This window comes from Erpetoichthys calabaricus, chromosome 10 (genome assembly GCF_900747795.2).
Source record: "Erpetoichthys calabaricus chromosome 10, fErpCal1.3, whole genome shotgun sequence".
Taxonomy (NCBI): Eukaryota; Metazoa; Chordata; class Cladistia; order Polypteriformes; family Polypteridae; genus Erpetoichthys; species Erpetoichthys calabaricus.
In genome coordinates, this window is record NC_041403.2 from 103,065,817 (window position 1) to 103,093,703 (window position 27,887).

At 36.6% G+C, this 27,887-nt stretch overlaps 1 protein-coding gene across 2 annotated transcripts in view; it reads left to right on the forward strand.

Moving 5' to 3' along the window:
* Window positions 1–20,650, forward strand: part of LOC114659277 (TLD domain-containing protein 2-like) — a 32,088-nt gene extending 11,438 nt beyond the window's left edge. The window contains exons 2-6 of one of the 2 annotated variants that reach the window (XM_028811672.2): window positions 2,046–2,267; window positions 2,489–2,641; window positions 3,382–3,477; window positions 7,463–7,536; window positions 16,947–20,650. In XM_028811672.2, coding sequence (XP_028667505.2) covers window positions 2,046–2,267; window positions 2,489–2,641; window positions 3,382–3,477; window positions 7,463–7,536; window positions 16,947–17,082 — 681 coding nt within the window. In that variant the 3' untranslated portion in view covers window positions 17,083–20,650. The remainder of the gene's footprint in view (window positions 1–2,045; window positions 2,268–2,488; window positions 2,642–3,381; window positions 3,478–7,462; window positions 7,537–16,946) is intronic. The other variant, XM_051932872.1, reaches the window with a different exon arrangement.
* The last annotated feature ends 7,237 nt before the right edge of the window (window positions 20,651–27,887 follow it).

The window sequence follows — 27,887 nt, forward strand, 5'->3', positions numbered from 1 at the left end:
TACTCAAGTAAATGTAACGGAGTAAATGTAACTCGTTACTACCCATCTCTGATTGTGACCTATAGGGGGTGTTCAGCTCCCCAAACCCAACAAACACAGACAGATGCAGGACACAAGTTCAACCCCACACATTTTTTATTTTAATTTTCGGAAGCAGTTTTCCATCATTTCCTACCTGCCCAACATACTGCACAGTCCAAAGCACAATAAGCACAATAAAAGCACCAAGCACTTTGCTTTTGCCTTCTCTTCTCCCCCATGTCTTCCTCTTCTGCCTGCACTGTTCCCAGCAAGTGTCATACTCTCCCTCCCGACTCTGACTCTTGGAGCAGTGGCAGAGAGCTCCTTTTATGCTGCACCCGGGAGTACTTCTGGTGGCCTATTAGCATGATCCAGAAACACTTACTTATAGTGGATTCAGAAAAGTATTTAAACCACTTCACTTTCTGCACATTTTATTGTGTTAATTGTAAATTTATAAATTTGCCATTTTTTCTATCTATCTACACTCAATAACCTATTATCCATCCATTCATTATCCAACCCGCTATATCCTAACTACAGGGTTACGGGGGTCTGCTGGAGCCAATCCCAGCCAACACAGGGCACAAGGCAGGAAATAAACCCTGGGCAGGGCGCCAGCCCACCACAGGGCGTGCACACACACACTCACACACCAAGCACACACTAGGGACAATTTAGGATCGCCAATGCACCTAACCTGCACGTCTTTGGACTGTGGGAGGAAACTGGAATACCCAGAGGAAACCCACACAGACACGGGGAGAACATGTAAACTCCATGCAGGGAGGACCCAGGAAGCGAACTCGGGTCTCCTAACTGCAAGGCAGCAGCGCTACCCATTGCGCCACCGTGCCGCCCTTAACCTATTATGACAAAATAAAAACAGATTTTCAGAAAGGTTTGCAAAGTATTAAAATTCAAAAACTGAAACCTCTCATTTATATAAGTATTCAGACCCTTAATTTAGTACTTTTTAGAAGTCCCTTTATCAGCTTTGAATCTTTGCGGGTTAATCTTTGTGGACCTGTATTTGGACAGTTTATCCTACTGTTCTTGGCAGATCCTGTCAAGCTCCATTAGATTAGATGGGAAGCTTACATAAACTGCCATCTTCTGGTCTCTCCGCAAATGTTTCATGCAGTTTAAATTTGTGCTTTGGCTGGGTTTCTCAAAAACAATTATTGACTTGTCCTGAAGCTCCCCCATTTTTGTCTTGGCTGTATATTTCTGAAAGATGAACCGTCACCCCAATCTGAAGTCGCATGCACTCTGGAGCAGGTTTTCCTCAAGGACCTCTAGGTATTTGGCTGCATTTATCCTTCCTTCCTTCAGTTCTAAAAATGTCTCCTTGTTCTTGCTGCTGAGAGGAACCCCCTTAACATGATGTTGCCATCACCATGCATCACTGTTGGGATGGTATTAGGCAGGTGATGAGAAGTGCCTTGTCTTCGCCATAGTGCTTGGAGTTCTGCTCAAAAATCTCCATATTTGTCTCATCAGATCAGAGAATCTTTTTCCTTGTGTTCTCAGAGTCCTTTAAATGCCATTTAGAAAATGAGAAGAAGTCAATCATTTGCCTTTTACTTTTGAGTGGTCTCTGAGATGGTTGTCCTGATAGGTTCTCTCATCTTAGCAGACGACTTCTGAACCATTGTGTTGTAGGCCACCTCCCTGACCAATGCTTTTTTTCCTGGTTAATCAGTTTGGCTAGATCACCAGCTCTAGAAAGAGTCCTGGTGGTTCCAAGCTTCTTCCACTTTAAAATTATTGAGGCCATTGTGCTCCTAGGAGCACTCAAAGCTTTAGAAATAGTTTTATACCCTTGCCCTGATCTATGCCTCAGCACAGTTTTATTGTGGAGGTCTACAAAGAGCTTTCTGGGTACCATGGCTTGATATGCACGGGTTTGTGACTTTTTAAACTCTGTTCAATCAATTCATTTTGCCACAGGTGGACTCCGATCAAGTTGTAGACAAAGCAAGAGTCAGTGCTAAAATTATCTATTTTTATTTGCTTGCCAGGCCAGCAAACTAAATGATGAAAATGTTTCTGACGTCTGCTCAAATGACAAGGATAATCAAGAAGTGACAACTGAGAGAAGGAAGAGTTCTATGTGTTGCACAGATGCTGGGAACCTTAACTCAGTCACAGCAACCCAGTTCATCAAAGACAATACAAATGATTTTAATGAACCAATACTGACAGAAGAAAGCAAGATCCTTTCTGTAGATCAGATTAATCAGGTAACAGTTTCGGTGCTTCATTTCCTTTTCAAATTTGTAATTTTTAGTCTGATGCTAATTCTTGTGATTTATCTAATTTCAAGATAAAGTTCAATTTAGTATACTAAATCATCTCCCTATCTGTCTGTCTCTCTTATAGTTCCTTTAGTTTCTATGTCTCTGTCTATCTAGCCAACTAGCTAACAACATTATCTAATATGCATATTCTTGGCCTACTGTAGATCTTTGCAAATCTTCCACCGAGAGTAACTACAAGTTCATGGACTCTAGTCTATTGTACCAGACACCATGGATTCAGCCTCAGAAACCTCTATAGGACTTCACACCTTCTTGATTGCTCTATGTTAGCAGTAATGTGTGATTCTTATAATCAGGTAATTATCCTCCAGGGTGCTGCTTTGATATTTTTAACTAATAACATGTTGTACTTTCATTTTTTGACCTTCTGATCATAACCTTTCAAAAAAGAAAAAAGGGAACAGAAGGTCATGATATGAGGATGCCCAAGATGGTTTTATCATGGAAGGTCATGATATGAGGGTGCCCAAGATGGTTTTATCATAGGTTTAAAGCTGCCAAAGATCTGGTGGTCAGTACTGTCTTATTGCTAATTTCCTCTCCTATTATATTCTATATCAGCTGAGCTTACAATGCTTTATCATACCCTGTGAAAGTTTCTTACTATAATTAACTGCTTCATTGAGGCCATTGACTTAGAATTCACTTTTCAAGTTTCATTTAGCTGACTTTTAATGTTTTCAATAATACAGATGCATCCAATAATTATTTTTTAATTTGCTGCTCTGTAATTCCAGTTAGTGAGATGGAAAACCTAGGTCAGATCCATCACTTGGTTAAATTTATAGAGAACAAATATTACATTATTAATGAACTTGACAGATCCAACAGTTTTAAATTTCTAATTTTTTTGAGTTACTTTTACAATTTTTTGCTGTAAAATAAATATAACTTAAACTTGGAATTAGAAGTTAATATATTGAACCATACAGCAAAACAGTGTTGCTATTTTTGAAAGTTTAGTGCAAACTCAAGATCATAAACTTGTCCTCTTATACTGAATCTTATTAGTACTCACCTTTTATGAAATGTACAGGTGTTTGGAGTATTTTGTTCAACTCCACTGAGAATCAGTAGGGGTTTCTATGGATCAGGGGAAACCTTCCTCTTCTGCTTTTCACCCAATCTTAAGGTAGGCTATTCCCATTTTTTATTTTACATTTATTTTGTAAATATATTACTAAATTAAACACCTTCACTAATATGTGATATTTGTGACTGTAACAAATTCTGGCACCATTTTTACAAATTTATTGGATTAACCACAATTCCATCATGTTAAAAAAAACTAAAGTACGAAAGTAAAAAACAGCGTATGCAGACATTGCCTCATACGTATCCTATAAATCTGAATGAAATAAGATATATATTAAAATGGCTCTATATGTGAATATTGCTTCAGGTATATCGGTGATATGTATAGTGACAAGTGTTAAAAGAAAACATACATTAACCACAATAAACATACATTAACCACAATAGTTATTTTACTATGTTGCTGACATGTTGTGTTCACTGAAAATGTGGAAGACAATAAACTTCACATTCATGTATTGTACTGTATAGTTAACAGAAGTGCTGTGTTCAAAACATGAAGTCAGTTGTTTTTCCCCTTTCATAAGCCCTTATTAACAAATACATACAGTATACTGACTTAGTATTATACTATACACAAATGTGATTCTAGGGACTCTGGGGACCCTAGGCAAAAGACAATTTGGGGCCCTCCAACCCACTCTTCCCTGAGTCCAAACATGATAAAATGTATTACCATTATTTTATCATAAAGTGTAAATTAATAAGATGAACAATAATGAAAAATTCAGTAAAAAAATGCTTATATAAAACACAAAAATAAATAGATTTGTATAGAAAATAGAATACAAATCAATTTTGAAAGTCTAAATAAATTTTAAAGTAAATAAAATGTAAATAACTGTAACATAATAAAAATAGAAACTGCACATTGTAAATATAAAAAAATAAAAAAGTAGAAATGAAAATGGCTCCTAAAGGTAGTATTGTAACTTTTAAAATCTATGTGTGTGCACTTTGGCTGCAGCAAATTCATCCACTTCTAGGCCCAAAGACCTTCAAACATTGTGCTCTATTAACATTAGAGCTCGGGCTGCAAGCCTCCAACACCAAATGGTAGATCTCAGGTAAGATTTAATCAGTTTTAAATAAATTTTGACTTCTTAGACCTTGTCTCACTGTTACGTATTCACATTGGTGGTGCTGAATTTGGCAGCCTGCTGACTACAGTGGGACCTGGAGAGACTGACTGAAGCTGAATCAGAAATGGTTGAATTGTCTAAACAGAGTCAATCCAATTTTTGCTTCCTGATATATAAATCCTCTTTATGATTTATAGAAATGACTCTGATTACATTTAATGTTACTAAAAAAAGTAACAATCATCACAGACACTTTGCCAACAAAGACTGGGGGCAACCCTTAAGGGTGTTTCTGATTGTGTCATTGTAGTGTGTCGATGCTATGCTTCAAATAGGGTTGTTATTGCAATTAGTACTTGTGTAAATGGACACCCATTGGGGCTTCAGGCAATTGCATGTCCTGTCGCTATGCCTCGGACTACAGAAGTGCATTCAATGCATTAACAGAAAGAAAAAGAACTGAGTGATGTTTTCACATAATTATGACTTAGTATCTCATAATAATGAGATAAGGATCGTGTAATTATAATATAACAATTTTACAATTATGACTTACTAACTCATAATTACAAGATACAATCTCGTAATTATAACTTAATATCCCATAACTACAAGATAAGATTTTGTAATTACAGGATAACGTACATCTTATCTTGTAATTACAAGATCTTATTTCACAATTTCAAGATCTGATTTCATAATTATAAGATACTAAGTTATAACTACGAGGAAGTTCTTCAGAGTATTTTTTCTTTGGTGAATGCAATGTGCTTCCATATTTATAATGATTTTGTGATTCAAGTAAGCATTTTGATTTTCCCACAATGAGTCAATGTGCTTTTTCCACTTATTGAAATGCTGCCAGCTAAATGCAGTTTGTAGCTGAGGATTTAACAAAAAAATTAAGTATGTTACATTGTCAGACCTATTTACTATGTTTCCAATTATCATTGTCTTAATGGAGACTAATGCCCTAGCAACTGTCTAGTTATACCAAAAAAATGTAACACATTTGTCAAAAATAATAATAATGAAGAATCTGAAGGGGATAGTAAGTGTAAATATAAGACAGCAAATAAAAGTAACTGGCCTGATAGGATTTGCCCCAACTGACAGTCTGAGAATTTGATGTCACTGGACACCTTACCATTTACCTTAGCAGATCAGTTTAAATATCTAGGGGTAAACATCACAAGCAAATATAAAGATATTTTTCAACATAATTTTGCTATCTGCATGGAAAAAATGAAACAAGATGTAAATAGAAGGTCTGCTCTCCATCTCATATTATCAGGGAGAACTTGTGTCATCTCCGCAATCCCTCTTCCATTTTGGCAGCCTCTTGAACCCAACACCATCGATAGTCATGACTGGGATAAGCTGAGCAGATAAGGACAAACACACCAAGCAAGGTGATGGTGAAAAGTGCTCTAGTTCTTTTATGTACAAATGTACAGGTCCAGGTCCCTGCTGCTTCCATGGCCCCACAGTAGGGCTCCCAATCTGGACCTAGGCTTGGGTCCTTCCCTCCCACGAAACGAGGAAAGGCGCACTGTCCCAGCCTCTGTCACTGACTCCAGCTGCCTCCTCGGACTTATGCGGTGCCGCACTCCTCCTGGTCGCTCCCACTTCCTTAAAGTGTTCAGCAGAAGTGAACCATCACCACATCCCTGTGCGTCAGCTGCACACTGTCCTCCTGGGGCTGTCCTCCTTCCGGATGTCTCCCTCCTCATTCCTGCACTGGCTCTTCCCTGTTTTCTGCCTGCTCCGCACTCTCTTCTCTAACTTTTTTCTCTTCTCTTTGCTTTTTTTTTCCTCTAACATTCACACTTCCCTTTTTAAAGCAGAATGAGGTGCAGCTGCAGCAATCGCAGCTCCAATGCTAATTTGGGTTACAGACGATCTTGCACAAATGCACAAGTGCAAGAACATCCGCTTCTGCATCCTTCACTGAAGCCGCTCCTGACTCACTACCACACCCCACTGGAAGATGGGAGTGTCATTGTTATTTACGTATTTAAAATCCTGCCCTGTGCCACAGACCATTTATCACAATACTGCCAAGATGAACATCCTTCACAAGCTTCTATTACTATTTCAGAGCATCCCCATTTACATTAACAAATTGTTCCTTAGGAAATTAGATTCAATCACAACCTCATTTATTTGGAACTTCGGAACAATCACGCATCCAAAAGGAAACTCTACCATGACCTGAAGCAGAAGGTGGCATTTTTTTTATTACTGGGCGGCAAATATACAAGCTATAAAAACCTGGACATTGACACAAATTGATGAATATACACAAGCCTGGTCTGCAATAGAAATAAAATCTTGCTGTACTTTATTTTCCCTGCTTTGTGCCCAGTAAATACAAATTATTGTCAATATACTGATAATCTAATTGTCCGTCATGCACTCGGAATATGGAACCAATACAGAAAGCACTTTGTTGCACCTTTACATGATAATCACCTTTTTCTACCCTATCAAACCTACACAGTATTTAAAACAGCCGGAATTAAAACACTTAAAATAGAGAAAGTCAAATTGATTGTAATTGCTTATACCACACTATTAGCACGTAGACTTCTCTTGCTCAATCGGAAGAATCCCAGCCCACCTGTTATAAGTCAGTGGGTAACTGATGTTGTGTATTATTTGAAATTGGAAAAAAAATCTCACTTAAAGGATCTGTTCAAAACATTTTTTAAAATATGGCAAGGTCTAATTAATCAGATCTTAGAATAAGAAAATTTTCTTCTAATAATATCAATAAAATTAAACAAAAAAGAATGTGATGTTAACATTTAAAGTTTGGTTTAGGTGCATAAATGTGTATGTCATTTGTTTTTAAAGTGTATTTTAAAATGTACTTTAAAAGAAAAGCTGCAATATCTGTCTTCTTTTTCTTATTAATGCTTATGCTTCTTCTTGCAGGTATTTAAGTGGACAAGTAATAATTCATACTTCATCAAAGGGAATCTAGAATCACTTGTGTTTGGTGGTGGAAGGTATCTCTTATGTTTTGTATATGTATCCTTTTTCAGTATAAAGTGGCACAAAGTAGCAATTGAAGAAAATAGAAAAGAGTTCATGGGGCAGCTCACAGTATCCAGTGTAACACCTTAATGTGGACATACAAAGGCTAACAAATGACTGAGAAAAATGTCATCCTTCCAAAGATGGTCCCTCTGTTTTATTGTAATTAATGCAATTTTGAATTAAATATATCATTTAATGTTGGCATGGTGGTGCAGAAGCTAGCATTGCTACCTTTAAACCAAAGTCATGGTTTAAAATTCAAACACCATTTGCACATTCTGCCGTTATTCTTGCGGATTTTCTCTCAGCATTTTGATATTTTTCCCCAGTTCTCAAAAATATATATGTGAGTGTGCCTAGTGAATTTAAATTGGTGCAGTCTGAGTGAGTGCGTATGTGTGAATGTCCTACTTGATGGACTAGTTCTCCCTCCAAGGCTGGTTACCACCCTTTGTCTCGTTCTGCTACTGGAATAATTGTGTTGGAAAAATTAATGAATGCATCACTCAATGAGAAAATTATTTTTATTTGCAATTTTTGCTCCTATAGTATAAATTTCAAAATTTCAGAGCATCTTTCCCATTCACTACAGTAGATTGTTGTTCCCAAGAAGTCAGAAGTACATTTCAAGTTAAATATATCATTGGATTGCTTAAAATCTCACTGCATTAAATCAAATTAAATTAAATTAAATATACATTATGACCAGTATGGGGAGTAATGTGTTAAAAGTAACATGCGTTATGTAATCAGATTACTTTTCAAACAAGTGAGCAACGTAACACAATAGTTATTGTACTGAAGTAAAAATACATGCGTTAATAAGAAAAAAAGCTGATTAGGATTTCAATGGTAGTACTGAAGCTTATTCCGAACATTCAAAAAATTCTGTAACATCAGGCATGTGTGTGCTCTGGCCATCTGTTGACAGCTGAGGAAGAGGGAAAGCACATCCACAGCATGAGATCAAGTGAAAAGAACTGAACAATTGAACTAAAGTTCTATGTATACATTTGATCCTGCATGTGCTGAGGGGTAGTATTTATTCAGCCCACTTTAGGTTGACAGGAAGGCAGTGATTATCGTAGCACCACTGGTGTAAAGCAAGAAGCAAATGTGAACATTACGCTGGTTATATGCAGTCCAGTAACAGAAGCCTATTAAAAAGGTGTCAGCTTAGTTGTTGACCACTGCATCCTCTGCAATAGGCAGGTGCTTCTGCAACTTGTTGCAGGCAGTTTGACGTGTGAAATGGTATAATCCCTGTTCTGAAAATTTCCACAAAATGTAGCAAAGATGTGCACAGGTCTCAACATATCATGTACCAGACTAGTATTTCTCAGTTTTGAACTCAAAAACAGGAGACCCAAACTCAATAGGCAGCCTTCAAGTCCTGCACAGGCTCAAAAATGAAGCACAAATTCACATCAGGAAGAGGGAAACTATAAGAATGTGGTTTAAAAATAATGGCAAAAAAACAAATCTTACAATTAATAAAGAACAAATTTATCTTTATTAAAAAAAAAGAATGAGAAAATGTCAAGAAACATAATCAAAAACAGTTGCTCAAAAAGGCAATCGAAAACAAACAAATCCAGGCCTTCACAATTATTAAGCAAAAATATCAGAAAACCAAAATAATCAAACACAATACTCACTCCACTAACTCAATAGTGTTTGTGATGGCTCGACTTAATTAAACAGACAGAGAGTGGTCCTCCAGCTGCTCTTCATGGGGGTCCTTCCGCACAATTTTCATATTTAAGAGGACAGGGCACATAACTAAACATGAATACATTAACACAAAAAGTAAACATAATACATATATAACAAATAATTAAAAAACAACCAAAAATATTCAAAACACAACACTCAAGAAAACCAAATACATGATCAGTAGCAAAATTATATTTAATAAACAACAAAAAGAAAGCTTTACTAGAGCCAGAAACAAAATCCTTGGTAAATCACACCAGTCACCTGTCACAGAAAGTTTCATGCTGGGCCTGCTTGGTGCCATTTTCCGTTAGGATAAGGAGCAACCACAAGCTGCTGTTGTCACATGGGAGTGCTCATATATTGTCAGTATCCTTACTGGTCAGCCATGCCACTAAAACCGTCTCTGAAAGAGCATGCATTCAAAATTCAAGGACTGCAAATTCACATTTTAGGACTCCATGCTAAAGAATATAGTAGATTGTATCAGTCAGCCATTATGATTTTACTAAAGACCTCATTATGCAGCCTTGTTCTCGATCAGCAAATTGTTCTTTTGCTCTGGTTATAATGCATTTTGTTAGTTCTAGTGGTTCATATAGAGCACACTGAACTTTTCCATTTTTGCAATAACTGTTTTTTTGTTTTCAGCATTAAAAATGCAGCCTCGCTGTGATCACATTGATGATCTACTTTTCCCAAGTAGTGTTCCTGAAACAAACATTGATCTATTTTGTTCCCTAAATGGAAACAGATAACTTCCAGTTCTCTTTCTTTTTATCAGCTTTTTCATGTCTTCTTCACATTGTGTTGGAAATTGTTTTAATTGAACTTCCCCTTACAATTTTGACTGTTCCAAATATACATATTTTATTTGGAAGAGTGTGGAATAGGACTTTCACCCCCATTGAGTTTCAAGAGTGACATGTCAGAGCAGACAGTGCAACTATTTACTAACAGTACGCAATTGCAAAAACATAATGAACCACGGCCATCTCCCAGCCTTGATCTAAGGACATAAAAGGCAAGCTCTATTGTTGGCATGGAGCTGGACAGTTTAACATCTGTGGCAGAGCGAAGGGCGCTCAGCAGGCTCCTATCAATTATGGAGAATCCACTGCATCCACTTAATAGTATCATCTCCAGACAGAAGAGCAGCTTCAGCGACAGACTGCTGTCACTGTCCTGCTCCACTGACAGATTGAGGAGATCATTTCTCCCCCAAACTATGCGACTCTTTAATTCCACCCGGGGGGGTAAACGTTAACATTCAACATTATACATAGTTATTGTCTGTTTTTCACCTGCATTATTATCATTCTTTAATTTAATATTATTTATTGTATCAGTATGCTGCTGCTGAAGAATGTGAATTTCCCATTGGGATTAATAAAGTATCTATCTATCTATCTATCTATCTATCTATCTATCTATCTATCTATCTATCTATCTATCTATCTATCTATCTATCTATCTATCTATCTATCTATCTATCTATCTATCTATCTATCTATCTATCTATCTATCTATCTATCTATCTATCTATCTATCTATCTATCTATCTATCTAAAAGCAATGCTTGGTGTGAAGTTTTGAGTATTCAACAATCTTCTTGTTTGTCAGCATGCATTTGTTTCCTGTCCCTTTTCTTGCATTCTGTATTGTCACAGTGTATTTCTGTCCATGGTGCTTTTTTGCTTTCCATATCTTGGATTTTGTCTTGCATGCCTCTGATCCATTGTGTTTGTGTGCTGCTCACATATTCTATATTCAGGATTACTTGTTGCCTGTGTTGTCAATGTGGTCAAGCATCATGTCTGCTTATTTTATCTCATTCTGTGTCACTTAATTGCCTTCTGTGATGTGCCTGATGGTCAGCAGGTGTCGTTGCTCTTTTATTTTCTTTCTTATTATGATATTCTTTGTGACAAAAGCAGCCACTGCAATTTGCATGACACTGAGCAGTTGTTACTGCTATTCTTCTTCTTTCTGCCATGTCACTTGGTTGTCTGCTTGCTTTGCTTTAATAAACACATGATCACAGATAACATTGTCAAGGTGGTCAGTACCTACATTTTTTGAATTTCCAGAATGTATTGGGTCATAAGCTTTCAATTAAAACCAGTATCAAGGTTGTAGTCCCAGTAGTTTTCAAGTAATTAAATGACAGACAGAAAGACCTTAGCATTTTATCATATACAATGATTGGAAGATTGCTTTTGTAATTTTTTATTATCATAAACTATTACATTTTTTAATAGAATAGAATTTGAAACAGACTAAGAGTTTAAATTCTTTTTGCAGCTGCTGTAAATATCATTAACAATTAAGCTCTCACGCCACTGAAAATACCCAATCATACTTCTTCCATATTAATATGGAACTGCAAATCTCCTCTGCTTTCATCCTTATTTCTGTTTATGCATGCTGTATGTAAGACTTCTGCAATTTATTAATTATGAAAGGCCTTTTTACTTTTTGATGTAAACTTTCATTTTTCTTTTATAGTTTTATAGTTTTTTTTTTGCCTTTAAATTGTCTGGTTGCTGCTGCAATGTACAGCATGCCTGTCAAGCTGCAGAGCTGAATTACAATAGTCTGAAAGAGAAATGATGTTACTGTCTGAAATGTCATGGAGTGAAACCTGCTTTGAAGACATGGGGAACTAGACATCAAACTATAGACCTACATAGCCTGAGAAAGTTTATTTGAAGAGAACTCTGACTGAAGCCTCAAGAGTCAGAGGATGAAATTTAAAATGATATTTGAAGAGGCTGTACATTCAGACAATGTATTTTGAAGTTGAAATCTATATAATAAAACCCCCAACCCAATTTCAGCTTTACATTTTTTTTTACTTCACTATAGTGCCATAACATGAAAATTTTAATTGTTGGCATCACAGAAGTGTGCAGCCAAGTAAAACAATGGCCACTGCTGCTGCTTCTCTTGCCCAGTAACTGGGGCACAAATTCTGGCCTGTGCACCTAATGTGTAGTGTTTGAATATTATTTCTGTGCTTGAAAGGGGTCTCTCCAGAGATTCTGGCTTCCTCCTGTGTCATATAAATGTACGGATTACGGTATATGGTGTGTGTGTAAACTGATCCTGTACAAGGAGCAGTGGGGATGTGTATGATTATGTCATGTGCTGAATTAAGAACAAGTCATGCTTTGTGTTCAATGTTGTCATGACATGCTGCCTACTGCCCTTTATAACAACAGAGTGGCAATCAGATAGAGTTGAGAGTCCAGTGATGATTCACCATTTAAATCATTGGTACTTTTAGATGAAAGAGTTATCGATAAAGGGATTGTCTGGTCCATCCAGTGGCTATTCTAACCCACAGAAGAAGACCATGAATATGAGGAAATATCTCTTTCAATCATTAGTCAATAAATAAACATCGACCTCCAGTCCGATTGCTTCTCTTATATCCACTGATGTGAAAAGTTATTTACAAATTCACAGGAAAAGTGACGTGAGGGGTCCACCTGGCCTTCCCCTTTCACTCCGGGTTTAAAGAAGTGACTGTGTCTCTTCCTTCCTATTTCAAACCCGTGCAGAGTCTGTAAAACATTCCATTAGCATGCATGTCTGACACCTTCAATGAGAAAAGCAGCTTTAAAAATGAAGGTAGGTATGGTGATAGTCTGGGATTTTTAAACAAGGATGCAGATGTAACTTCTGCTGCTGAGACCATTTGACTTTGTGTGTTATAATCTCCATGTTTCTTCAGTTTTTTGCCTTATCTTGAATGGATCTTGGTGATTAATGGGTCTTTTCAGGGTTTTTCATACTCAGAGATCCTGATTTTGAAGCTAAAATTAAGGTTTAATACAAAATGTGTGAGGGTTGTCCAGGATATGTATGAGGGAGAGAGGACTTGAGTTAAAAGCAGTGTTGGGGTAAGAGACAAGATCCCAGTTAGATTAGATCTGTACCAGGGATCTTATTTATGTCCTTACATGTTTGATCTGGTTATGGATGTGTTGAGTCATGGGATGGAAAAGCAATCCCCCGGGTGTAGGCTTTTTGCTGATGACATTGTGTTGTGTAGCACCAGAAAAAAGGAAATGGAGAGGAATTTGGAAGAATGGAGAAGGACTTTGGAAGATAGAAGATTGAACATAAATAGGAAGAAGACAAAATATATGAGGTTTAATGATGTTCAGGATTGAGAAGTTAGCCTGCAGGGAGAGCTATTGAAAAGAGTTGATAAATGTAAATATCTTGGTCCAGTGGTAGTCCAAATTAGAGAATTAGTTGCAGAGATATCCCATAAAGTGCTGTGTGGATAGAACAATTTTAAGAAGGCATCAGGAGTATTGTGCGATTGAAGAATTAACGTGAAGGTCAACGGTAAGGTTTTAAGACAGTGGTAGAGGCACAACAAAAGTGAGAGAGATATCTAAGAAAATATAGTAAAGTAGGTTGAACTAGTATAGATATGTGATGAGCAGAGACAATGAATGTGTGGGAAAAAAAGTGATGGGAATGGACGTATAGGGGAAGAGAAAGCGAGGGAGGTGGATGGATAAAATAGAAGAAGATATGATGGAAAAAGTGACTGGTGAAGACCAAGCTGTTCGGAGAAGGTTGATCAAGAACATTGACCCCACATAGAAGTAGGAAAAGATGAAGAAGAAGAACACGCTTTTGAGGAGCTTCTCATTTATTATTACTTTTCCATTATACTTTTTGTTGTTTGGACTCCACCATGTTGTGAGCCCTGTCCTTATGCTGTAACTCTCGGTTGCCAGGGATGTGGCCTTAGGGGTCATGGTTTCGAGGGGGTAATTGCTGAAAGGTTAAAAGGTTGTCTCAATAGCCAGTTTGTATCCAAGTTTGCAGAAAAATAACAAAATAATAGAGTGTGTTATTTTAGTTAATACTTTTCATATTGACTTCTGTTCTATGTAGTGTTGAACTATGAGTATGAGATTTTGATTTTGATTTGGTTTTGACTTCACAGTTACAATTCTTTGCTTGTTTTTCTGACTCTCATCTCTTCTTCTTGTCATTTATTTAAACGTTCTCTCTTTATCTTCAGTACTTGATATTAAAAAACAAATAAGGAACAAAGCAGAATTAGTACAAAACACATACAGGCATGAATGAAGTCCTCTTTCTTTTTATTGGCTTGATGAAAAAAAGAACCACCAAAGACAAGAGGTTGTGACAGTTAAGCAATGGGCTTCCAATTAATGTACTTGTATTTCCTATCTTTTGGTAATATTTTTGTAAGTTTTTCTCTTTTATGGGCTACCCAGTATTTAAAATTTAATAAAATTTACTTTCAATAATAGGACCTGTAATTTTACAGGTCCTTTATATTTGCATGGGTTTGCTAAACTTGTTAAAGAATAAGTGTGGTACTCTTCAAGTTAAAGCTATTTCTTCACAGTCATGGTATATAGTAGCTTTCCAAACTGTGTTCTAAAGTGAATCATATTTTATAAAATTTAAATAAATAAACAAACAAAATTAAACACAGCCAGCCCGCTCTTGCATTTTATAATTAAGCCAATGGATACCAGAGTCCCTTTGTAAAAAAAGGCTTAACACTTACAGAATACATCCACTTTGAAGTAGCAAAGGTTTTATTTAAGAAAGCATACAGTATCTTCTGCATTTCTGAGGCATGCCTGTGACAACAAAAGTAAACTGTACAAAAACACATTTTATCAGAAATTTTTGAACAGATATGCTTCTTGCTTGTTTGTCTGCTTGTAGTGACCATCGTGGTTGAAGTTATGAAAACACAATGCTGACCACACACCTGCTTCCCATGGCAATCACATTCTGAATTTTATTACACAAAGCCTACCCAGCAAGATGCATATAGCATGGTACACAGAAGTGCATTAAGAGTTTTATTGTTCTTTGTGCACATAACAATAAATCTGAACTGAACTGATTACACCGCATGGTATTTTCACTAAATGATATGTTTTTGAAAGAGCCAGTCTACCTTTTCCGTGGTGTGTCTTGCACATGCACGATAGAAAAAAGGCACAGTGTGTGACAGAAAAGATTGAAGTGCCACAAACCAATTTATCATTTTTTTAATGCATAATGATTCACACTTGCTAAGGATATTGCAATAAAAGATCTGAGCACAATGTTTTTCTGTGAGTAAATTCACTGACACTGATGCCACTCAATCTGTAAATACAAAGGGAGCACATGCAGACTCCAAGTAGAATCTGGTGCTGTGAGGTAGGAATGACAGCTCTGCGTTACCCCTCTCCCTATGTTAAAACATGTGTACTAAAATTACTAAACTTCAACCCTATTAAAAATAGGTAAAATGGCATTGCTGAATTGGCCCTAGTGTTGTTCCTGCCTTGAGTCTGATGCTTGCTGGAAGAGTCATCAGCTGCCTTGTGACCCTGCCCTACATAAGTGTGTTAGAAAGATGTATGTATGTACGCTATGTATGTCTATAGTGTCTCTTTAGTTCTTGTCACTTGATTGCCTGCGATGGGCATGCTCAATATTTTCCTTTACTGAAGCACATGCATGTTTTATTAATCTAGCAGCAGCAGGCAGTATCTTTGTATAATTAAAAAATAAGCTTGCACATAGTGAAAGAATATAAGCAATTTCAAGTGTGTCTTTTTATTGTCTAGTTGTCTACAGAACAAAGACAGCAATTCACATTTTTTGTATCAGTATTCAATATGGTCAATAATGATGCTTGGCGATGACTTTCTAAGGTGAATCAACACTACTGGGGCATTAGTTGTTGCTCTTTTTTCAAAATAGCTGAATCTCAGAACAATGGTTTGCTTTTTGCTTTTTACCTTCTTAAAACAATATGGACACACTGTTTTGTAATAAGTATGTAATCTCAAGACGTGGATCAATACTTGGTAACATTTATTTGCTTTTACAAAGTATATATTAACATGATTTATATATGACACGTGTGTTCTATATTAGTTTAACTTTTTACTTTCTCGTATACATAGTATAGGGAAAGTATTGTAATCGTCCAAAAGTTCGATCTCAAGATTTTGATGAATCTCGACATTTTAGACCTCCCTGAGTCCAATTTACTTTCTCATAGGGAAAGTTTTATAATCATCCAAAAATGTGATTTCGACATTTTGATGAATTTTTGGAATTATGTCTGTTTGCCTCTATGTGTGTTTGTGTGTGTGTGTGTGTGGAGGTAAACACAATAACCTGAGTACGCTTTCAGTTAGGTCAACCAAATTTTGCACACAAATATTAGGTACAAAACAGATTTCTATCCATTTTTGAGCTATTTCTGGAAGTGGTACTTTTTTATTTATGCTGCTTCAGAGTCCTATTTATTTATCTTTACTTTTATAACAATTGTTCAAAATAGTATTAATTTGATTTGATTCGTGGTTGATGGTTCTTTAATGTACATAATATGAAAATATAATCATTGTCTTGTTGTTTACTCCTCAAAAATCCATCCCCATATCTGAGTATACGAGAAAGCCTAGGGGAGACCACTCCTGATGTTTGTATTTATTATTATTATTTTAAAATTATTTATATTGTGCAAAATATGTTGTTTTAAACTACTTTTAAAATAAAGAATACTGTATTATAGGAGGGGCAGCTTTTTAATTGCTACTGCAAATATTTTATAACTGTTTAATAGATTTCTCTTTCATTTCAGTGGTCATTTTGGACTCTGGCTGGATGAAGACCTTTGTCATGGAGGAAGCAACACTTGTGAGACGTTTAACAATGAAATTTTGTCTAAGACGCAAGATTTTATCTTAAAAGATCTTGAACTATGGGCTTTTCTTTGACAGAGCAATGCCTTAAAGCTGAGATCAATGGATCAACAAAAATAAATGCTCACTGGCCACTTTAAGAGATACACCTTGCTACTGCTGGATTGGACCCCCTTTTACTTTTAGAACTTTTGTAATTCTTTGTGCCATAGATTTAGCAAGGTGCTGGAAACATTTCTCAGGGATTTTAGTCCATATTGACATGATAACATCACGCAGTTGCTGCAGATTTGCCAGATGCACATCCATGATGTGAATCTCCCATTCCACCACATCCCAATGGTGCTCTGTTGGATTGAGATCTGGTAACTGTGGAGGCCATTTAAGTACAGTGAACTCATTGTCATGTTCAAGACACCAGTTTGAGATGATTTGAGCTTTGTGACATGGCACATTATTCTGATGGAAGTAGCCATCAGAAGCAGTCACTGACACTGCGGTCATAAAGGGATGGACATGGTCAGCAACAATACTCAGGTAGGCTGCGGCATTTAAATGATGCTGAATTGATACTAAGAGGCCCAAAGTGTGCAAAGAAAATATTCCCCACACCAACCTGAATTGTTGATGCAAGGCAGGATGGATCCATGCTTTCATGTTGTTGATGTCTAATTTTGACCCTGCCATCTGAATATCACAGCAGAAATCGAGACTCATCAGACCAGGCAATGATTTTCCAATCTTCTACTGTCCAGTTTTGGTGAGCCTGTGCAAATTATAGCCTCAGTTGCCTGTTCTTAGCTGACAGGAGTGGCACAAGGTGTGGTCTCCTGCTGCTGTAGCCCATCTGCTTCTAGGTTCTACATGTTGCACATTTAGAGATGCTCTTCTCCCTACCTCATTTATAGCAAGTGGTTATTTGAGTTACTGTTGTCATTTAATCAGTCTGGCCATTCTCCTCTAACATCAACAAGGCATTTTCGCCCAGAGATCAGCTGCTCGATGGATATTTTCACCAGATCACCAGTTTCTGAAATACTCGGACCAGCCACATTCAAAGTCAATTAAATCACCTTCCTTTACCATTTTGATGCTCAGTTTCACCTTCAGCCAGTCATCTTCACAATGTCTAAGTGCCTAAAAGCATTGAGTTGCCGCCATGTGATTGGCTGATTAGATAATTGTGTTAACAAGCAGTTGAACAGGTGTACCTAATAAAGTGGGCAGTGAGTGTAAAATCTGAATCAAAGACTATCAAAATAATTGAAAACCATTCATTTATTGAACTACATTTTCTTTTCATTTGAATATTTTAGAATAAGAAGAAAGCAGATATAATGAAGCTGTGCTTTGCCTATTTTATAGTCTGTCTGTTATAAACCATTAAAGTGTTTGTAATGTGTGAGCAGACATGTGAAAATTTAGAATATTTAAAATACTATATGTGGTATCCCAAAAACTAATTTAATGTGGGTCTCTGAGGTTGGTGTCACAACAGTTTGCTCAATTGGCCATGAATTAAACAGAATTTATCTGACTTATGTTTCAGTTGAATGCTAGTAAAGACTGTTGTGCTGTATTCTGTTGTGTTGGAAATTCAAATGGACAAGTCTTACCTGCCATCATCAATATCATTTCCCAAAGCCATCAAATTTTCTTACATATTTTCCATTATAAAATTTGACACAATTGGGGTGATAGGAAAGCCTGCTCAACACCTTGCGATGTTTTCAAAACAATCATAAAAATTCAGAAGTACCCCTCCCTTCATATGTCAGCTGTATTTAGACATCTAACACAGGTGACGTTTTCAGAAACAGCCAACCTGAAGATTGCCACCAGTTTCCTACTTATAGTATATTTGACTTGTAGTAGTTAATTAGCTTGGGATATCCCACAGATCTGTGGTGTTATGTTGTTTAAAGTCTGTTTGAATCCACTCTGCAATGCCTTTTGTGAGATGTATGCTTAATTTCACCACTTCTGAATGGGTTTGTCTTCTGACTTCAGTTTGCTGCTTCAAACTGCGAAATTTTAAAATCCCTAGCATAAGAGTGTATGGGTGTGTGTTTTTTGCCTTCTATGGAACCGACTTTCTTTTCAAAATGTGATCTTGCTTTGCGACTGTTGGCTATCAGAAAAGGTGCTGGTGCCTCTGCAGTTCCAAATGGTAATAAGTGAGCAACAAATACTGCTGGATGCATCTTGTCATTTTGTTGTTATTGATAAAAGTGTATAAATTGTTCATTTCAATGGTATTCAGTTCATCCTTGTATACTCTAGTTATTAAATTAGAATGCAGACTCAGAGCACATATACACGTATAAAACAGTTTCATAAATTTCTAAAAACGAATGCACATACAGCCCCCTTTGATGTCAATAAATGTTTAAAAATTAAGTGTAAAGTACTTGCACATTTCCTATTTAATGTTTCCATAAATTAAAAATATGTAAACGCAAGCAAACAGAAGATGCAACAAGATATTTTAAGTTGACATAAAGGAGACCAAATCAGAAACCCTAACTGAGAAAATTCATAAAGAAAGTAAATGATAGGGTACCGTACTCAATGCTTAAAGTGGAACCAAATTACTGGTGGTTTTCTTTTTATGGTGATACAGTGACACTTGAACGCCGGGATATGTCAACACTCGCTCTAAGAGTCGGGGAGGGGTCCCCTTCAATATTCTCAAAGAGGTTCCAGTGAAAAGTAATTAGCGACAAGGTGGTGAAAGTCAATCGAATAGTGGGGAGTGAAACTTTGCACTTTTGGGATACGTCAACACTCAGCTGAAGATTTAGGGGGAATGGGGTTGTCCCCCATGAGTATTTGCAAAAAGCTGCCAGTACTCACCAGTACACTAAGGAAAAGTGCCGGTACTCTGTGATGAAACTAAAAGAGGCGGTGAGCAAACCGGCCCACTTCAAGCACTGACTGTACTTTGGAATTGTCATGGTCTGTTTTAGAATTTAAGAATTTTTTTTTAGGTTGTTGTTCTTTTTTTTGTTTTATATTATTTTTTATATGTCTCATTTGTGTTAATTATTCTGCAATTTCTAGTTTTCTTCCATGTTGTGTCTTTTGTTTGTTTAATTGTATCCTCTGTGTCTTCTGCTAATTATGTCATCAAGTGTTGTAGTGTGTTTGACAGTGGAAGGGCATGAACCCTAATTACATTACAAGCTCCAGATACTGTTATCAGAATCATGACAGCAGACATAGGGACTATTTAAGGTTCTTTCTGCCACTACAGTTTGTCAGTGGCTATGTTCTTTACAGTTTTGTTTTCTTTCTTATCCTCTCATTTTGGATTAATTTGTTTTTTTCACCTTTATTTTTATTTCCAACTTTGCTTCATGGATTTTTTGTATTTCAATTGTAGTATTTTTTTTAAACTTTTCAAAAGGTAAATTTGTATTTCACTTTCCCTCTTGCTTTTTGACTTTAGAATATTTGTTTTATAGTTTTTACTTTTGGTCCTTTTTCTGATAATTAATATTTTGAGGTGGATTTTGGAATTTACTTTTGTAATATTGGATATATTTTTGGATTTCTTTTGAATTAAGAATCATGAGCATTTCAGATCTTTCCATTATGTTTGTCTTACCTTTTGTAATAAAATGATCTTTAGTTAAGTTTTTTTGTGTGGCTTGTGATGGTTTATTTTCCCTTTTGGCATTTGTTTTGGATCAAGTCATAACAGAAGTAATGTAAATTGGTCAATCTCATGTCTTCAGATTTTGACCTTGGAATTAAATTTAAGTTGTCCTCCTACAAAAGAACACCATATCCTTTAATATATAGTTTAGAAATTTAAGGCTTGAAAGATTGTGCACCTTTTTCCATGAATTACAACTGTTTAAAATGTTTGCATTGCAGTCTCTACTTTATAATGTTAGCCAGAGGCTAACTTTAAAGCTTATTGGCCAACTGTCCCAGAATTACTGTTTTGGTGTACTTCCAAGAGCAACAGAAACTCATCAGATAGAGGTCCACTAACTTGGTCAAAGCTGAGCTGACTTGGACCACCTGGTCATTCAGCCCCTTTATGGATATTTTATAATACATGGTCATGCATACTAGTCCAAATCATTTTGGTAAAATTGTAAGATGATGTAACACTGCATTTGTTTCAATGAATATTTTTTCTTCAAGTCTGATGCCTTGTTTAATTGGCCAGAAATATTAGATACGATGAGGTGTCACAAAACAGGATTGTTTAGTGGACAAAAGGGGGTCCCACAGATGGCAGAAGCATACATTTAATGCTGGGTATTGACTCTAGCTTCTTATAAATAAACCTTAATGTATAAAGAAGAAACACAACATGCTAATGTTGACGCCTTGAGTCATCTGCCACAAATGGAGAGAGTTAATGAAGTCATCAGGCTGTTGGATCACATGGACAGGACACTGGTTAGGTGAGTCAGATAAAGACATGGACACAACAAGACCCTATATTGTCACTGATGCATCAATGGATTCTACAAGGGAACTGGCCAGGTAAGCCAGTGGAGTCATCTTCTCAACCATATGTTCACAGCAAAGCGTAGCTGAGTGTGGTGGATGTCTGCATACTATGGCAGAGTCGAGTTGTAATATCCCCACAGGATAAGAAGACATTAATAAATGAACTAAATGAAGCACACCCAGGCATCATCGTATTAAAGCACAGGCTTGCAGTTACATCTGGTGGTCAAAAATGCATAAAGGAATATAGCTAGCAGCCCATGAACACGTTGATGTCAAGAAACTCAGGCTCCACCTGCTTCATACAATGTCATGTGGCTAAATGACACCAAGATCGTATCTGCCCCTGCTATGACCATCCCAGTGGACAGTGGGCAGTAAAACGAGATGACTTTTTGGTCCCTTTGGCTGCTGAAGGTCAGAGAATAGACTGTACAGAAGAGGGCCCAGCCATTAATCTCTTTTCAATGACAGAATCTTCAGAAGGGTCCAGTAGCCCAGTAGTTGGCGAACACAAACAGGGCAGAGGCAGTTCAAACTGTTCAACAGTGGAAAACACCAGGGGCCTCATGCATAACGCAGTGCGTAGAATTCACACTATAACATGGTGTACGGACAAAAGGGGAAATGTTCGTACGCACCAAAAAATCCAGATGCGTAAATCTGTGCGATCGCCAACTTCCACATTCTTCCACTACATAAATCCCAGTCAGCATGAAAAGTAACGCATGTGCGTGCGCCTGCTGCCCCGCCCCAATTCCTCCCAGAATTATGCCTCTTTGAATATGCAAATCAATATAAATAGCCCTTAAGCTCAGCCTTCTATGAAAAGACAATGGCAAAAGCACGGGGGAAAATAGAAGAATTTCAGCAAATACCAAGTGAAGGCAAGGAAAAACTTACTATTTGTTGGTTTAAACAGTGATATAATCAACAAAAGGAAGTTGATCGAGTGACAGAGTGTCGGAGAAACTCGAAAGTTCAAGTTCATAAAGTCACACAGTACCCGAAATAAAAAAGAAGCAGTCAGATATCAAAGTCACCGTGAAAAGGTGAGTCGTAGCCCACAGCCTGAGTGTCATATGAAAGCTTATTAGGGTACTGAGAAAAGAAAAAAAAAATAGGGACACAGTGAGAAAAAAGTTCGAAATGCCAAGTTTAATCTTGAAATTTCCACTTCGATCACACAGTTTATTTTGTCATTAAAGTAGAACATTATAAACTTCATCTTTAAAACATTTAATTTACTAGTTTCTCAAATACCATCGTAACTAAAGTAGCACGTTAAATGCTTTGTTTTGTATGTGTTCTTCTATGTGCTCTATGTGTGTGAATCACTACGTGCTTCTTAAGCAGGCTTTCTCTTCCTCCGACAGGGCACAGAATCCATTACATTTGTGATATTACAGCTCTCTGAATAATTAAAATACTGAGATGTATACTTTATATCATTTTCATGATGATAGGAGTTAAAACATGTTATTAAACATGGTGGCGCAGTGATAGTGATGAGAAGGCGCCTCGTTCACAAATTGTTCCTGCCTCCCGCAAGTTGCTTGCTGTGTCGTGCGCAACCTTCGATGAAATAATTTATTGCAGCAGTACTGTCTCTTTCAAAAGTACTAACCCCCAATTCCCGTCCTTCCTTTTCTTTCTCCAAGTAGCCAATCGCCACACAATCAGCTTTGTAATAGACGTTAAGCCATCTGTTAGCTTAGAACAGCTCATATGTAAATACGCGCTTTATAAAGTGGCGCAGGTTGTGCAATATTATAACTGTATGGCAAGTTTACAGTGAGGTAATTGTACTAATAAGTACAAACAGTTCTACAAGGAGCACTTGATGGATTGATTGAGTGCATTTATAGTTCTTGGTATGAAAATCTTTCTGAACCACGAGGTCTGTACGGGAAAGGCTCTGAAGTGTTTGTCGGATGAGAGCAGTTCAAATAGGCAGTATGGCTGAGGCAGTGTGTGCTTGATGCTGTATACTGATAATTCTCCTTCCGATCAGCTGCTCCGAGTGGTGCAGTGAGAGTAATATGGAAAAAGATGATCCGCTGTGGCATACCCCTAACGGGAGCAGCTGAAAGTAGAAGAAGGTGCAGTGAGAGTAACAACGCTAAAGCAGCTATGGTATTTGGAATAGTTTGGCCATTCCATGGACCATTATATTGTTACAGGTTAATTTCAATCAGATGCCTTAAACTAATGAGCAATATGCGATTAATTTCAGTGTATATGATTAAGACGCGTCAGGGATGTGGATCTAAAAAGAAAGGGAAATCACACTGGAGCAAAAGCACTGTTTTGATGCTGGGTGCCACAAGTTTGCAAAACCGAGCGAACAACTTGCATACACCAGGGTTTGAGCTACCGTGAAAATGTGTGTGGCTTTATGCCAAGTTTAGGTTTTATACATCACGATTTGAGCGTGGAAACGGAAGTATGCAAGATTTTTGAGCGTATGCACCGTTTATACATGAGGCTCCAGGTTATTTGAAAGACTACTTCTGAACATGGACAGGATTATTTTATTGCTATAGGAAGTTAGCAAAGGCAGCGCACTCATTAAAATGTTATTTTTTTCTATTTTTGGTATTCTTGTGTGCCTTTTTTTTTCTTCCTTTCAACATTATGGTATTACTGGGACAGTAATGTCATCTTAACAGGGGCGGTTTTGGATTATTAATCAGGCAGCTGCGGAGGCAAACTAGACAGCAGGGGTCCTAGGGGTGAGGGGCACCAAGAAGGTCCAGTCAATTCAGGGTTTGTGGTGTAATTATGTGTAGCACTTGTGCTTCCAATAAATTTATAACCTGGGAATTGCTCTGATGGGTCATTGGAACGTTGCATTTTGGAAAAGACATTCACCAGTAACTGTCAGAATATCTGAAAGGTCTTTCTGAATGGTAATACACTGATTTAACATCTGGTATGTGTTCATCGTTCTGTAGTTCAGTCCTCAACAAATTACCACTAAGATCCCTGAATTACCTTTATCTTACATTTTCATAATCCTAAGCCATTCTAACATTAAATATTAATTTATATTTGCATGTGTTTTCTTTCTCCCTCTCTTTACGTTTTCTTAGATTTTGTCTGCATTGAACTTTGACCTTTTTGTGCACATTGTACCAATCAATACTTGTAGAATCACTTAACTCTTTATAAATGAGTCAGCTTTTATTTTATGATGAGCTTCGTATTTCTCCCTGTTTGAAATGAATTTTAGCCGGTGCACATTTTGAATATTTGCATATATTTCTAAACAAGCCTGCTAAGAAATTTACATCCTAAAAATGGTCCTTTTAATTGTATTTCGTTTGTAAGAATATATTGTATTGTTGTCACTATTATTGTTTACTTTTTTTCCTTATGTATTACTTGACTTCTGCGGTGGGTTGGCACCCTGCCCAGGATTGGTTCCCTGCCTTGTGCCCTGTGTTGGCTGGGATTGGCTCCAGCAGACCCCCGTGACCCTGTGTTTGGATTCAGCGGGTTGGAAAATGGATGGATGGATGGATTACTTGACTTTACTTTGTATTATATGATGATTACCTTTCTATTCTGCATACAGTAAATGTCAAAATTGTACATTTTGAAACATATGTATTTATATATAATATTGATATATTTCGATAATTACAAATATTTGCCAAGGCCAAATGAAAACTGTATGTTTTTTTATTTTAGGTACTTAAGGCATTAATATCATTAACAAACACAGTTAATAATAAAGAGAGTACAGAATGACGTGTCCCACCCACCCTGGTTACTAACTGTGTAAAAAGTATACATTTTCTCTGTGCCTATGTACTGTAGTTGTTTCTCAATGTTTGGCCAGGGTTGCTAGCTTAATTAATGACTTTCAGTTGTCCTGTTGTGAGTGTGATTGTGTGCCTACCTGGACGGAAATGCCATCCAGGCTGATGCCCAAGACTTTGGATTCCAGAGCCTTAAATTACGTTAAGTGGCACACAAAATGAGTAGATAGCTTACAATGGCAGCCCACTAGATATTAACTAAACTAGGACCTGTTTGTGTTGCGCATTTCATAATAACTGACAATATGATTGTGGATGTTATTAAGAGTTTATAAAATAATATGACAAGTGTGTTGCTCGTTACTTTTAGGCGCAGATCCTCTAGTTTTAAGTATTTGCTAAAAGTGCTTCTATTGCAAGTTTGGAATTACAGTATTTCATCTGTTTAGTGTGCAGGATTCAGTTGGCTGTAACTTATCCAATGCTATTACGCAAATGGACTGCACAGTCGACTTAACAGGTTTGAGTTCAAACATCTTGCAAGATTTTCAAATGGTTTTCTTATATTGATGATAAATATACAATTAAAGATACAATTTCATTGTATTTTCATAAACTGTTACTGCATGGAATGGTATTTTATTACAAATAGAATTGTTAGTGAGATAGAAGACTGGCAATTCTAAAAAAAATATTAGAACTAGTACTTACTGTATATTTATTTTGTCATCATGGTGTCTGTTTACCTTTTTTGTTTCTTTTTTGTTTTGTTTTCTTCTTCTTTATGGTTGCAACAGAAAACCAGTTAGACTGGTGTCACGGTACTTTCAGAACTACATGCTGCCAGTGCAATCTGGAGTGGCCATGACATGCCAACATTTTTGCAAGCAGGATTGTCACAACATAATATGAAGTAATGCAGTTGGTTATTTTGGGAATGTTCTGGCAGCTTAACAAAAGTTAGTTTTTATGGAAGCCTTTCATGAAGACTTTTTTTCATGTATAATAATTATATTTTAAAAACAATTAATTGAATTTTAACTGATGTAAAAAAACTGATGTGTATTTTAACACTTTCCAACCCTGGAATCACAGAGCCAAGAGAGGCACTGGGTTAATTAACCTTAGCTGGTCTACTCTTCACACTCTCAGGTAATCTAGCAGTGCCAGCTCACACATCACTGAGTCTTACAGTAAATAAAATATATGTAATTGTGGGTAGAAAATGTATATTTCCACAGAAGTCATGGTGCCATACTGAATTTGGAATCAAAATCAAATTATTTGCAGTGCTTGCAGTTCACACACTATTCCACCCTCTGTGATTTCCTTTATAGTGAGTAAAGACAAGACTCTTATATGCTGACTCCATAGTTTACAACACATTTTTATTTTTTATAAATGTATTCTTAAATAAATTGCATTTATTCCTGTAAGTTGTTTCACAGTACTGAATTAAATAATGTTTAAATTGAACAGAAATGATTCACAAAGAACGTTAGGTGTGAACTTTAAAAAGAAGTAATACATGATGACAGCTGAAGTTTAATACACAAACCACCACCTAGTAAAGTGCCGCGATTAGAATTCAGAGTGACCACAAGAGGGCGATCCGATTCTTACAAAGAGTCCTAATTGTACAACAGCTCGCTCTTATTTTGAAAATCATCCAATCAGGTCTAATTTTAAATAAATTCTTAATGGTTTACTCAATCAAAGCTTATCTTGCATAAAATCTATAATTCACTTAACTTTACATTTTGAGTCTGAGCACAGCAATGCTCAGAAACAATCTTACTGGCCTGAATATTGCAACAGTTCAGGTTAAAACCATCTGCTCAGCAAAAACATGTTACACGGACAAAATGATTTTGCCTATAAGTAGATGTTTAGAGGAGACTGAAGAAAAAAAATCTTTAGTTTGTCACACACTGATGCAGAAAATGTCCCATTTGCACAGTTTTGATTTATAATCATTACATAGAAGCATCGAGTATATATTTTACTAAAGCATTTCCAAGTATAATGCTGCATATTCCCTACTCACAAATCCCTTCCTGTGCAGTATTTGAGAAGTGTGTGTATAACCTGTCATACTGTCAAATCAAAGTAATGCAAAAAGTACATCCGTGCACATTCCAAATCCAGATTTTCCATTTTACAGTCACAGCAAGGCAGTCATCTGCCCTGGTGGGGACACAAGTTAATAATAATAATACATTTTATGCATTCATAGGTGCCTTTCTAAAGACTCAAGGACACCAAACAATAGATAAAACACACATTATAAACAAAACAAAAATACAAAATTTAAAATCAGACAGCAATTGTAGTCAAAGAGAAAAAACAGTCTTAAATAAATGAGTTTAGATATGAAAGGTTGATTCCAAGTGTGGCTCAGGTGGAAATCTAGAGCAGGGATGTCAAACTCCAGGCCTGGAGGGCTGCAGTGGCTGCAGGTTTTCATTCTAACCATGTGCTTAATTAGGGATGCACCGATACCACTTTTTTGGAAAACGAGTACGAGTACGAGTACTTGCATTTCAGTACTCGCCGATACCGAGTACTTAATAAAAACATGATTTAAATTTACAGGTAACAGCTTTAGTCATATAATTTAACAAAAAAAACAAGGGACTA